At 41.6% G+C, this 14,844-nt stretch overlaps 2 protein-coding genes across 2 annotated transcripts; both read right to left on the bottom strand.

Moving 5' to 3' along the window:
• Positions 1-1,476: 1,476 nt before the first annotated feature.
• On the bottom strand, positions 1,477-4,101 carry LOC123142992 (uncharacterized). Its single transcript, XM_044561731.1, has 2 exons — positions 2,606-4,101; positions 1,477-2,518 (listed from the first exon to the last, which is right to left on the bottom strand). The coding sequence occupies exon 1, from the start codon at positions 4,007-4,009 to the stop codon at positions 2,837-2,839; it is 1,173 nt and encodes a 390-aa protein (XP_044417666.1). The 5' UTR covers positions 4,010-4,101; the 3' UTR covers positions 1,477-2,518; positions 2,606-2,836.
• Positions 4,102-4,917: 816 nt separating this feature from the next.
• Positions 4,918-10,967, bottom strand: LOC123142991 (DNA (cytosine-5)-methyltransferase 1). Its single transcript, XM_044561730.1, has 19 exons — positions 10,640-10,967; positions 10,427-10,559; positions 9,284-9,523; positions 9,109-9,208; positions 8,073-8,227; positions 7,922-7,987; positions 7,619-7,831; positions 7,482-7,540; positions 7,309-7,375; positions 6,887-7,216; positions 6,733-6,801; positions 6,562-6,648; positions 6,411-6,498; positions 6,145-6,266; positions 5,960-6,064; positions 5,840-5,883; positions 5,679-5,748; positions 5,445-5,548; positions 4,918-5,349 (listed from the first exon to the last, which is right to left on the bottom strand). The coding sequence occupies exons 1-19, from the start codon at positions 10,831-10,833 to the stop codon at positions 5,166-5,168; spliced, it is 2,430 nt and encodes an 809-aa protein (XP_044417665.1). The 5' UTR covers positions 10,834-10,967; the 3' UTR covers positions 4,918-5,165.
• Between the last annotated feature and the right edge of the window lie 3,877 nt (positions 10,968-14,844).

The raw sequence follows: 14,844 nt of genomic DNA, 5'->3' as shown, positions 1-14,844 counted from the left end.
GCATCATGTGTAGTGTAGCAAAGGCCCGGCCACCATACTTGGTCGATATCCTGGAAAGAAGAAGAAAGAACTATGCATCTATATCCAGTGTCATCACATCTTCTCCTGGAAGAAAGAAAGCACCATCAATCTACAATATTCAGTAAATAAGTTAGTATACTCCTCTTTCTTGCCCAGCTGGCAAGTCACTTCGGTCATCAAGCGACCCCTTCCCCTTGTCTTCATTGCATTAATCTTGTTTATATATATACTCATAAGCTAAACTAGGCACGAGAGAAGAGACACACACCTGATCTTCATTTCAAATATATATACCCATAAAACAGAGGATGGTACATAAGACTCACCTTACTATTCCCAAAAAATATTCCAAGGGAAAAAGATTTCCCAGGAATCTATATAAATAGTGCTAATATTGAATAAAATTAGCTAACAGGTATCGCAGAGATTAACATGGTAGTGCCATAAACCCTTTTAAGATTACCTTAACATAAGTTCGTTTATATTGTATGAAATGCCCTCTGTTTTTCAGCACCATACCATACAAGCATCATTTTGTGTCTCCGATACAAATACAAGGGCCTTTGGAATAACCGCTACGTATTGCTAAATGGGTAGGCTGTCAACAAAATGCTACTGGCCAACTACTGAAGTATTCAGTTTTGACATCAGATGCTCCTAGAAAAAGTATCAGCAGGCCATCCAAGAATATAAGAGAAGATAAATGAAAAAACTGGTACAAACTACTACTAGTAAACAATGACCTGCTTTCACAACAGTTAATATCTTATAAACAAAGCTACTGCAGGAAGAATGAAGAGTTTCAGCTTAGAAGAACTAGAGGAAGCAACCAAAAGACTAGATCAAAACTGCAACCTCAGCAGTGACCAACACGTTAATTCCAGATTTGTTGCCACCAAAAAAGATGTTTAACGAATTTGGGGGCTTCATATCATCTTCATGGCAAAAATGAGAACCTTTTTTCATGGAAAGATAGATTGAGTCAGGATTGCATTGAAAGCTGAAATGGCATTAATAGAACATAAACATATAGGGTGTGCAGAATACTCTTCATTAATATATTTGAAAGCATTTGCAGAATGCCCTGATGTCACACTCTCTTAGTTCTAGTATGCATGACAATATGACATCATGATGGACAGGTTAATTGAAGTATAATTCTTTCTTGTCTACCGAATTATGTAATGGACATACAACAGTACCCTAAAATCAAATTATCAGTTTCATCCAGGATTGGCGACACTGAATTAACATGTACCAGACATACTATAGCAGATAACCAACATCTAGTTAGGCAAAGAACACTGAGACGAAAATTACCAGCTCACTACACGTAGACATACGTATACATTTGTGAAACTTCAGATCAAATACTGTGAGTGTGAGGCAGATCCAAAATACAATAAGACATGCTTCGCTTGACAGAGTCAGGACTTCTATTATTATTATATTATTTGACGAATCAGAGTCAGGATTATAGGCTCAGGAAAATCAGCTTTATCAACAAAATCTGATCTGGTACATAGGAGGAAACCACAAGCTATCAACGAAGCGCACATCATACCATGAGAAGGTCGTACGGTAACAGCACAATCAAACAAAGAAAATTGTCACCATCCACCAACCTACCCATCACCATGCAGCATAGTTTGGACGAAGGCTATGGGGAAATCAATTTGACATTGGACATTCAGACAATTTGCTCCAAGGTTCATGGATATAACTTTCAGCTAGATACTTTGATTAACTGTAAAACAGACTCAAGTACAAACGCACAAAGATATCATTAGCTCTGGACCAAAATTGCTTATGGAAGGGTACAATTATCATGCAGTGATCATGAAGATAATGCACAATGGATACCAGAACGAAATACCACATACTTATAGAGCCTGTCTGAATATTATGTGCAGATGGCCAACGAAAACTATTCATAACAGAAACTATTCAAAAGGCCATGCATGACATAAGATGGCAGAGATAGCATGAAAATAAAACTACTCCCGTCCAACAAAAACTATGTATGGGTCCGGAAAATTTGGGCATCTAGCAGATATATTATATTACATAATTAAATTGTTCACAACAATGAATTAACAAATTTAAGAATGTCATTGTCTAACTATTACTCCCTCCGTCCCATTGTGGTCTAACTATTATTCAGTTTTGGCATCAGATGCTCCCAGAAAAAGTGTCATCAGCCAGTAAGCCATCCAAGAATATAAGAGAACAATAAAGCAAAAAACTGATACAAATTACTAGAAAACAATGACCTGCTTTTACAACAGTTAATATTTTATAAACAAAGCTACTGCATGAAGAATGAAGACATCCAGCTAAGTTGAAGAACTAGAGGAAGCAACCAACAGACTATATCAAAACTGCACCCTCAGCAGTTATCAAAATGTTGTGGCATCAACAACTGCAGAATTATTCCCGCAAAAAAGTTCAACAAATTTTGGGACTTCGTATCATCTTCATGGCCATATTGAGAACCCTTTTTCATGGAAAGATAAATTGACTCAGGATTGCACTGAAAGCATTTGCAGATAAGACCATAAAGATATAGAGTGTGCAGACATACTCTTCATTAATACTTGAAAGCATTTGCAGACTGCCCTGATGTCAGACTTTCTTAGTTATCAACATATTGGGGTTCAGAAATCAAGTTATCAGTAATGTCAAGCATTGGCCACAACAAAACCAAAATTCAGTCATGAAAAGAACACCTAATCATGAATTACCAGCTTAATACGATGAGTGGAAATTCTGTTGTTGCACACGCAGCTACCAATTTTCATAGCCTGTTCTTGGTTCATGTAAATCTGAATCTAGCAGGAACCTCCCCTATGCAAGCGGCTGCATAGTCTTCAGCAATGTGTGGTGCAGCTTGCTTGTGAGGGCATATGAACTTCTCCACAAATACCTTCTCACTGACCATGACGATTTTGTAGTAGCCTCTGTCATGATTTAGCAATGCATTTTCCTTAAGAAATCGCATAACATAGTACCGGGGCTTGAGCCGGCCCTCCAGGCTAAGACCGAGCATTACCGGCCGGTGAGCAATGTACGCCGGTTCCAACCCCACCTTAGAGATGAGGAAATCGGACTTGAGCTGCAGCATGTCCTTTGACCGCGTCAGCACAGCCGGAAACTTGGGCACAGCAACGCGGACCTCGGCATCTGACCACCTTAATGTCTTCTTCAACTGTTCCACTTTGGCGGCAATCTCCTCCTCGCTGAGATATGCGACAGGATGCAGCACTTGCCTGAACATTCCAGAGCCAGGGGACACACCTATACCTTCGGCAGATGCAACCATCTCCAGGACACGCCCTGGTTTGGCACTAAGTATCCACGGCGCACGGATGAACAGCTTGGCAATATCACAAGCACCTAGCCCGCACTCTGCTAGGAGATTGACATTTGGCTTGACCACCCTCTCGAGGTCAGAGCCGAGGAAGCCGGATGAACAGCCGTGTTTGAGCGGCCGGACCAAGTTCTCGATGCAGCCGAAGAGCGGTAGGTAGTACTCTAGCTTGGAGACGACGGATCTGCAGCGGAAGTAGCCGGGGGCGAGCGAGACGAGGCGCACAATCTCAGCTTTTGACAGGCCGAGGCCGGCGAGCCCCGCGACGACAGGGCCCAGAGTTCTCTCCACGCCGGCGCAGAGGAACCGCGGATCCTTGGCGACGAGGGCCGCCACATCGGCGCCGGAGAGGCCGAGGCCGGCGAGGAAGGCGAGAACGGCATCGGGGTTGGCGGGGGACTTGAGGTGGGAGAGCTCGGCGGAGGCCTTGAGTGCCTGGGCACAGGTCAGGCCGCAGGAGGAGACGTGGTACTCCTCCACGGCGAAGCTAGGGTTCGGAGAAATGCGGGGGTCAGCGGCCGTGGAGAGGAGGCGCTGGAGAGAGAGGAGTGGGGAGGTGGAAGGAGAGGGCGCGGCGAAGACGAGATGGGAGAGGACGCGCTGCCGGAGGTGGAGCATGACGCCGCGACGGCGGCGGCGGGCGGGTTGGGCGTGTTTATCTCCGGTCGTGTGATGAACCTTTTTTTTTTTGAGTGGAGTCGTGTGATGAACTTGGCTGAGCTAAAGTTACCATCCAATCCCTGCCATCCAACGGCTTATATCCATCCGCAAGCAGCTTCCATCAGAACCCAAATAACTTTGAAGATTATTTTGACGACCAAACTACTCCCTCCATACGGAAATATAAAAGCGTTTAGATTGCCATTTTAGTGTAAGAAAATATATTTTTATAAAAGGGTCTAAAAGTCTAATTCATAATTTGTTCAACATTTGTTATTCATGATAATTTTTGGGACACACAAAACCGACAAGTATAGGGTGGAAGTTCTGCAATGGTAGTAGAAGAAGGCGGTTGTCGAGTTGATAAGAAAAATGAGCGGAAGCCACCGTCAAGCCACCATGGCACTCGAAAACCTGAATTTGAAAACACGTTGTAAGAAGTGGGGAGCGTTGACACTTCCATAATATCATTGTATTCAATCCTCGACGGAATGCAAAGAACCTCGTAATAGTGGCACCAAACCGCCGCTGAAATGGGGCATACAACGAAAAGGAAACTCCAACTTCGATAGACAAACATGACCCACCGCTCAACAAGAGGAGATTTGGGCGGCGCGGACCTAGCAATCGTGGATTAGGTGTAGTGTTGACTATTCAGACAAAAAATCTAGGGTTCATTTATGAAACACCACGCGCGTGCGCGTGACGCGAGGTGGGCAGCAGGCGGGAGCCACTTCTCTTGTCAAGCTCCAATAGCATCTGAAAGAGGAACCACTATAAAGAAGTCCAACTCTTTCTCCAAATCCGGGGTCGCACTAAACTTACACCATTTCCCTTGTCATGACCCCTACATGAACCCTTTGAAATTTTTCTGAAATTGTTGGATGGGCCCAATGACCACCACTTTATTGATGAAAATCATCAATTGGGAACCAATGATAATGTTGAGAAAAATACAACCAAGGCAGAAAAAACGCGCTCAAGCACGAGTGTGCACAATCTCGAATCCTAGCCAATCACAAAACTCCAATCCTAGCCAATCACAGCAACCTAGCTCAATTTCAGCAAATGGCCCCAGTTCAATAGACCAGCAGCAACGGGAGCTCTCTGCGTCCTACTCCTCTGCAACCTCGTCCGCGGGCACGACGGCCTCGGTCTGCCCTGGGCTGAAGAAGTTGGCAGGCAGCACCAGCATCGGGCCGTCGCTCCCGTCGTGTTTGCGCAGGTACGCCAGGCCCAGAGAGTACCCCAAGGCCCGGGCCACAGGGACCGCCACCGCGTTGCCGACTTGCATGTACCTGCAAGCACCAGGATTCAAGACACCAACAGATGTTCAGTTTCAGTCTTGATTTATTTATGAAAGTACGACTAGCAGAGCAGTTCGTAAACTTGCCGCTCCTTGATGGGACCATCCAGGCGATAATAATCCGGGAACCCCTGCAGCCTCGCATTCTCGCGGACGGTCAGAACTCGGGCCTGGCTCGGGTGTAATATTCTCTGCAGGCAGCAACACGAAACGCATTTAGAGATTCTGGACCTGAGACCTGTCGAAACTGAACAAAAGGTTTTGTGCTTCCTAAAATGGTCAGATCAGAAAACTGAGGCAGCTTGTGACAAAAAAGCTGACCTGGCTGTGTGGGTTTGCACTGGTCACCACTGTAGGGACCGTCTCATCCCACCACAGTCGTCCAAACGGCCTATAAATGCATCACCGCGTGTATCTTAAGAGCAGCGTCAAACAACCTAGTATAGTTTCAGAAAGGAAAACGGTGAACATACGGCACTAACCTGAGAGACTTGCCGCTCCTGAACTTGATTGCATATTCAGGGACCTGGCCATACAGACATGCAATCTTCAGCAATTGTGACTAGAAAAATCATGACGATATTGGGCAGTGCAACACATACCAATGGATTACCGGACTCAAGGTAAACTCGTGGAATCTCAGGGTCAAACTCAGCGACGTTGTTTGGCCCTACTCTTACGCCTTCCAGGTCACGGAAGTTGGCTCCCTAAGCGAGAATTCAAAATTTTCACAAAGGGAAAAAGGAGTGATCACACAGGAAACATTTGGAAAAATTCAGCCACCTACCTTCTCAAATGGTATTCGCTTAACGCGCTCATAATCATCTTTATTCAACCTCAGAGGACAGTGATCCATTAGCGTGCCTTCTCCAGGACCGGTTTTATCACCGAATGAGTAGTCCAACATTTCTAGAACATGGGAACAACATTAATAAAAAATAATAATTTAAATGCATAAAACTGTACTGAAATGTGAAATGCAAAAGGAAAGGACTTTTCACAAACAAAAAAGATGAGCATATATTCGTCTTATCAAAAGAGCTATATAGTTACCTTTACGGCTAAGACGAATGTAGCGCTGAAATTCTGTCTTTGGTTTCACAAGGTATTCCATTACGTCATCAGCTTGATCGTTACCAACCTGCTAACAGATGTAAGACGATATGTGGAAAATATGACATATAGAAGTCAAGTAAATGCATGCCTTCGGTAAATCTGAGATCGCATCTTCAAGAACCAAGGCATTCTTCAAGGTTGGATTTTGAATTTCGTCATATGCCACAACACTTTGCTGCAACAAAAATAAGCTCGTCTGCATATTTTCACTTCTCATAGGATTTCATTACGATCTTAATTTTATTATGGTTTTGCTTACCGTGAATGCATTCGGCGCCCCGCCTCGTATAACAACATTATGCGTGGGGAGAGGATGCTTTGGGAGCACCTGCATATCCAAATACAACTGATCAATCATCTCAGAAATAAATTTGCAACAAAAACTGAAAGTGACAAAGAATATTAAAACAAACCATTGTAGTGAGGGCACCCCATAGGAAGGTGCGCATGCGGAACTGTGGAAGCCCGTAACAACCTGCTAACATAATACCCAGCCGAGACTGGTAGTTCATAGCCACCAATCGGCTCAACGCATACCTACCTAGATATCCTTCGGCAAATTGCAGTATATCCACCACATTTTCCATCAAAACGAACTTCGGCCGCAAATAGGAAACGATGTTCATAAAAGTGACCAGCTGCCTATTCTTATCATCATTTAGTGGGTCGTCACGGTTTCTGAACCGATTTAACCCGCTTATCCCTTGACAAGGCGGGCCCCCACACAAGACATCTACATCACCCTTCAAAAGTAACAGAACAAATAATGAAATAAACAACATCAGGAATCTGATATGCATGTACAAATTAAGGAGAAAGAATAGCAAGTACTCACAGGCAGTGGTAATACTTTTCGCATGTGGCCTTCTTGAACAAACTCCTTTATTTTTAAAGGGCAATCGCTGAATACTAAAAAAGAATCAATGAACTGTACATAGATCTTTTTCAGTAACTGCAATGGAAATAGACATTATTATGTAATAGGAATATGTCAAATTAGATACAAACCTAAGGTTTTCAATGGGCTCCCAGGTATCCTCTTCGGGACCGTATCCCTTCCATTGCACCTGTTCAAGAAAATATCACACCAACCTAAATAACAGAAGTATGAGCACTAGAAATGAGCTAGATGGATGGTGTAGTACTTTGAAATAAATGCAACTTTTCCTATCAATGCCACCATAGCAGATATCAATGAGTTTTTGTACGACATATTCGTCCTTTTTGAGTTCACCCTCTTCCTCCTCCTCATCCATCGAAGGAGGTGCCTCAGCATTATTATCATGGACATATTGGTCACATAGAACTGCCCATTCTTTTAAAAGAGATAGAAAATCATCAGCCTTCTCGTTCCGCACCTATATTCAGAAATCACAAGAAAAATTCTAGTCAAGATAGAACAAGAGGATTTGTACCAGCCAAAAAGGATTAAAGATTCATGAGCCAACCTCGGTCTTGGGATGGTTGGACTTCAAGCTTTTGCACGCGTGGCTGTTAAAATCAACAGCCCACCTCTATAAATATAAAAAAAGAAATTATAGAAATAATGAAGGGTGGTCGACAAATCATTCTCCAAATAAATATAAGGCTAAGTAATACCGTCTCAAGTTTCAATCCAGCTAGTGCAGCGCCCAAGCACAATCCAGTGGACATGCCACCGCAACCAGAATAAAGGTCAAGTAGCGTTGCGGTTGCCACAGAGGTGTCAACCTCCGAATCAGCATCCGAAGAAATCCCTGAAATTTCATTTATATCTACACGCAAAACACATCTTCAGTTATAATACTGAACTGGCAAGATTATTCAACAGATCATTAAAATTACTGAACATGCTGATGCGCTCATGTCCTAATTGCCCAAGATTATAGGTGATATCTACCAAAGGTAAGTTAACTAATAGATGAAAATTCCTAGGCCCATGATGCCCCTTAGTTAATTCTATCTTTTTCTACCAAAAATATTCTTGCATGTTTGAACACAGCTTACATGCACAGAAAAAAATATGTCATCCTAATGTCTACCGAACCTATCCGCAGAATTAACATTCCAAACACAGAAAGCATGGACAATGAGATTGGGTTAAACTTAACCTAGAATCCTAGATTATGATCAACATGGACAGATGGGATTTGTTTTTACATATCCTCTAAAATGTTTATCTCCCAGGAGTTAATTTACATGACTAAACAGGTTAATTTAGCAACAATATTGGAAATATTTAAACATTAAGGAGGACAATAATTAGCTTGCAAAATTGAACAGAGTTATAGGTTAGCAGCAACAATTGCCATTTATGATATTTACTGACTGTTTTAACAAACGAGTTACATCCTAATTTCTATTGAACGTATGAGTTTAGATTTTAACTGGTTGAAATAACATTTTGCAGGAAGAAAGCATGGGCATAAGACAATGAGTTTAGATTTTAACTTAAACCAGATTATGATCAACATGGTCTGATGGGAAAAAAAATTCACATGTTGGTTAAAATGCTCAACTCTTATGAGTTAATTTACAAAACTAAACAGAGTTACAACAAATTATAGCAACAGTATTGAACATGTTTAAAGCATTAGATAGGTCAATAAAAAGCTTGCATAACTGAAAAGAGTACAAAGGTCACAGCAGCAATTACCATTTGTGATATTTTCAAAGGTAGAGTAGGGCACAGTGTACGACATGTCATAGTACAGATCGTTGTCAGCCGCTAGTTGGGCTTTTGCTTCCAGATCAAGCTAAAACGTGGAGTTAAGAAAATGAGAACCATTTCATCAAGGAGGGGAGACACAGTTCTGAACAAGAGCAGTAACCTTGGGATCGACTTGCAGTATTTTAACCTTGGACACTATACAGTCAAGCGGGTTGTCGTTCCTCTCGTCAGAGAGGAAGACCCGCTTGGGATCATGACTATGATCATCAACCAATTTCGCGGTCGAGATCACTGTGTCCTCTGACCGGAAGAACCAACGGCAGTTGAAGTACTTGACATGGTCTGTTCCCTCAAAAAGTTCGGTGATCCTACCAATGAAATGGGGCTTTCCTTCCTCAGCCTAAACAGGAGTGATGATAAAGGAATCAGGAATGAATAAACCTATGCAAACATCTAACAGATAACAAGGATTTTTTTTTACATCAGCAGAAACCATATTCACGGAGAAACGTGCCGTATGGATGCAGTTCGGTACTCCCTCCGATCCGTCTTATCTGTCACTAGAAAAGGACTGAGATAATACAGCTCGGTAGTATAACTAGCGGCAATTTTTTCGGGCCAGAGGAGTACCCAAAATGGCATTAAGCAATGCAAGCTGAGGTGTAAATTCATTTTGTACAAACCGTGGCATTAAGGTGAGCGAGTATTACAAAGCAGGAAGCATGGAGGCAACCACATTAGGCGCATGAACGGAGCATTACGATGACGGTCAGCCATCAAGTACTTGACAGCAGCATGCATAACCGCAATGGCATGAGCTGTTGAAAAGAAGCATTATGATGGCACCCTGATAATTAATAACAACAAAAAAAGAAAGAAAAAAAAAAAGAAGCAATGATAGCAGCAAGCATAACAGCGGTCACATGAGTTGTGGAGGCAGAACAGTAGCATGAAAAAGTGTAAAAGATAGCGAGTATTCTTTTACTGCAGCAGCCATATGCAGAGCCACGTGGGCCCAATTGGGTACCAGAGGAAATGCATCTACGCAGCAAATTTTCTACAGAGAAGTAGAGTGGTCATGCTGATTAACAATGATGATAGGACCATCGATCTCACAGCAGAAGCATATGACGGAGTGATACTAACCATGGCAGCCTACCTAAATAACAATGATGATGAATGGAGCAACCATTCCTTCCTTAGCAGCAAGCACAACTGGAAGCATGTACTAAAACATAGGAGTACTATTGAGGATTTTCCAGCAGCAAACATGCTGATAACCAGAGCAGAGGAAGACGATTACCGCTACATACACATCATCACGGAGGTTATAGACGATTCCTTCCACCTGGGCTGCCCGGTAATGGCAGCGCGCCTTCACCTCCTCCTCCTCCCCCTCCCCATTTCTGCCCAGACGAACGCAGATGCAGAAATCCCTAAGCATTCAGCACAGTATCCACACACCACACACACGCTCAGAGAGAGAATAGACACAAGGGGAGGGGGCGTGAGCTACCTGCGCTGGCGGTGGTAGCGGTGGGGAAACTTGGCCCGAGCTTCGTCGGCGGGGATGGGATCCCCGACGAACTCGGGGTCGGCATCCTCCCTGGGCGGACGCCCCCTTGTCGCGCGCTCGGTCACGACGAGCGGCGGCTCGTCGGCGGACCTCCGCTTGCGGGCAGGCGAGGCCCCCGCCGGCGCCGGCGCCATTGCGGGCTGTGGAGATTTGGGGGGAGAGGGGAGCGGCCGGATGGTGGGGGTCGCTCGTGCCAGTGCCGGCGTCTCCGCCTCCGGGGCAGCAATGTCGGGGATGGATTTTTATTTTTATTTTTTTGAGCAGTATGTCGGGGATGGGTTGGAGCCCGCTCCGCTCAGTGCGAGCCCGTTCGGGTGGAAGCAAGCAAATCCACCCGAGCTGGGCCATCCCGCTACTGCGGCAGGCCATAAGCTCTTTTTCCTGTATATTTTTTACGTTTTACGTTTTCTGTTTTCTTTTTCGCTTTTTACTTTTTTTTTATACTTTAAAATATCATATATATATATATATATATATTACAAAAAGCACTCTTTAAAAAACATTTGAAAAATGTTGAACAAGTATTTAAAAAATGTTGTACGACTACTTGGAAAATATGTTGAACAAGTATTTGAAAAAATGTTGATCATGTATATAGAAATGTTGCACAAGTATTTTTTAAATGTAGAACATGTATTTGAAACTGTTGAACAAGTATTTTAAATTTTTTGAACAAGTATTTGAAAATATGTTGATCTTGTATATAAAAATGTTGAACATGTATTTTTTTAATGTAGAATATGTATTTTAAAAAAATACTGAACAAGTATTTTAAAATTATTGAACAAGTATTTGAAAAATATGTTGAACAAGTATCTGAAAAACGTTGAACAAGTATTTCAATTTTTTTATCATACATATATAAATGTTGAGCAGGTATTTTTAAAATGTTGAACAAGTATTTAAAAAATCTTGAGCAAGTATTTGAAAAACTATTGATCATGTATATAAGAATATAGAATGAAAAAAAAAAGAAACAAAGAAAACCCAAAAAATGAAAACCAAATAAGAAACAAAATAAATCAAAGGAAAAAGGAAATGAAAAAACTGAAGAAACAAATGAAAAAAGCCATAGAAAAAAAAACAAGAAACAAAAAAGGAGTAAACCCGACACTTTTTTTCTATAAGTAGAGCGCGCCCTAGCATTTATCACGAACACTATGCTATAGTGGTTAGCTTCACTACTCCTCATGGAGGAGACCCAGGCTCGAATCCATCGGAGCTCCTATTGGACCCTAACTGTGTCCAGCTGCGCGCCGACGCACAGGCTGACCGAACTAGTGATCTACAAATCATTGACGAGTGACTAGGGCAAATACCTACTAGTGAAAGACTTTAGCGCAATGGTTTTAAGAATTCACTAGAGCGGGATATTTAGTGCAGCCTAATCATTTACTGAACTGTATAGTTTTTTGAATTATTTGAACTAATTTTTGAAAACATGGAGAATTTTCTGAAACAATGTGAACAAAATTTGAAATTTCTATACAATTGTTTTTGAAAAGGGTGAAAATGAAAACACAAATGATGAAACTATTTGATTTTTTTTAAACGCCAACATTTTTATTTGAAAGAGAACATTTTTTGAAATTCCTCAAAGATTTTTTGAATTACCGAACAAAATTTGAAAACTTTGTTTAATTTGTGAAATTATTAATAAATGAGAACATTTTTTGAATTTCCTAAACATTTGTTTTTTCAAAAAGGAACAAAATTTGAAAACTCACATCTTTAAGGAAATTATAGACAAATTTCAAACATTTTTTGAAATTCCTTGAACTTTTTATGAGTTTGTGGACAAATTTAAAAAATAAGAACAAAAGTAGTAATTCAGAACAATTTTTGGAAATGGGAACGATTTTGAAATCACTAAACATTTTTCATCTTCCGAACAAATTTTGAAAAATACAAACATTTTCTCAAATGTTGAATTTTTTTAAAATTATAAACTAGGTTGAAATTACCGAACCTTTTCTGAAAAGAAGCAAAGAATTTTTTATATTCTAAATAATTTCGAATATTTGATCATTTTCTGAATTTCCCATCAAAATTTGAAAACGGGAACATTTGGTATATTAGAATGTTTTTGAAAATTTGAACTTTTTTTGAAAAAAGAAAATATCAAAAAAGGAAAGAAAAGAAGAGAAAAAGAGAAACAGAAAAAGAAGTGGAAAATACTAAAAAAATGAAAAAGAAACTGAAAAACATAATACGCAGGAAAAAAGCCGGTTCTGGGAACCTACTAGAAGGTTCCATCTCTCGTCGCTAGCATCGTTGCCCTGTGCGAATCCCTGACAATTCACCGCAGCGAGCGGTGAATAGGGTTTTCCCGAATCCTTGGTTGACCCCTCTGCTCGCTCCTCTTTTCTTGTCATTTGTTTTAAGTGCATTATATTGGGTCGGCCCTTACTATGCATTCGACATGAGGGTTTCTTTCTGCCTCGCTTAAAGAGAGAAATAGAGCTCAAGCCACCCTTGTGGCGGCTGCCGCCTGATGGGCTTTGGGCCATTAGTGGTACCTCTTTTTCTTTGCTTTTTAGGTCCGATTTTTCAGCAAACTGATATTTGTCCTAACTCATAACTCTGCCCAAATGATAAGTGCCACACGTGTGGCACGAAGGAACATGATCCAAACGCCTTAATTATCATTCATTTTGCCACATCAAATAGATGACATTAGTGAAATCTTTTTGGTTTTTCGGACTTAAAAATGTTTTATCTCTTAAATAAAAAATCTGATTAAAAATCCGTTTTCATCATTAAATCCGTCTCGACGAGATCTTCAAAAGTAGATCACATATTGATACAACAATTTTATATGTTTTGATATGATTTGAATGGACTAACCCGGACTGACGCTGTTTTCAGCAGAACTATCGTGGTGTTGTTTTTTATGCAGAAATAAAAGTTCTCGGAACTGGACGAAACTTTTTGACGATTTTTTTAAAAAGAAAAAATACTGGAGCAAAGTACCACCGGAGGGGGCCCCTGCTGCCCTCAAGGCACCAGGGCGCGCCACCTCCCTGGCGCGCCCTGGTGGGTAGTGGCCCCCTGAGGCCCATCTTCGCTGAAACCGACGCCAAAAAATCCTATATATTCACAAACCTCTGAACGTTAACCTAGATCAGAAGTTTCGCCGCCGCAAGCCTTTGTAGCAACAAAAAAACCAATCTAGACCCCGTTTCGGCACTCTGCCGGAAGGGGAAATCATCACCGGTGGCCATCTTCATCATCCCGGCGGCCACCATGATGAGGAGGGAGTAGTCCACCCTCGGGGCTGAGGGTTTGTACCAGTAGCTATGTGTTTAATCTCTCTATCTCTCTCGTTCTTGAGATGGCACGATCTTGATGTATCGCGGGCTTTGTTAATATAGTTGGATCATATGGTGTTTCTCCCTCTCTATCTTGTTGTGATAAATTGAGTTTTCCCTTTGAGATTTAGTTTTATCGGATTGAATACTTTTATGGATTTGAGAGCACTTGATATATGTCTTGCATATGAATACCCGTGGTGACAATGGGGTATTATATGGATTCACTTGAGATATGTTTTGGCACTCATCTCGCGGATTCCGGAGATGACATTGGGGTAATCTATGCATAGGGGTTTGATACGTCCATTTTGCATCATGTTTACCTACTGTTATTTATAATGTTTTTATGCATAATAATGCTTTTTAGAGTAATTCTAATGCCTTTTCTCTCATAATATGCAAGGTTCACACAAAGAGGGAGAATTTCGTCAGTTGGAAATCTGGACCTGGAAAAGCTACGCGAGGCCACCTATTCTGCACAACTCCAAACAAGCCGAAACTTCACAAGGATTTTTTATGGAATAAACAAGAAATACTGGAGCAAATAACCATCGGAGGGGGGCCACCTCGTGATAGTAGCCTCCTTTTGTGAATCATTTGCTACTCATGTTGAACTCCCTAAAGAGAAGTGGTTTAAATATCACCACTAATGTAGGATGCTGCTAACGCGACACCACGATTAGAGACCCTTCGACGAATCTATGTGCGATGCAATAATCGTAAACGGTGGTGTAAAAAACCGTCAAAAAAGGTGCAAAAAGTTTGCGATGGCGGAGCCATCAAACACGGTTTAGATTTTAGTTGTGTGTGCGATCTAGGGCATACGGTTCA

This window comes from Triticum aestivum, chromosome 6D (assembly GCF_018294505.1).
Source record: "Triticum aestivum cultivar Chinese Spring chromosome 6D, IWGSC CS RefSeq v2.1, whole genome shotgun sequence".
In the NCBI taxonomy this organism is placed as follows: domain Eukaryota; kingdom Viridiplantae; phylum Streptophyta; class Magnoliopsida; order Poales; family Poaceae; genus Triticum; species Triticum aestivum.
This window is presented reverse-complemented; position numbering and strand designations above follow the sequence as displayed.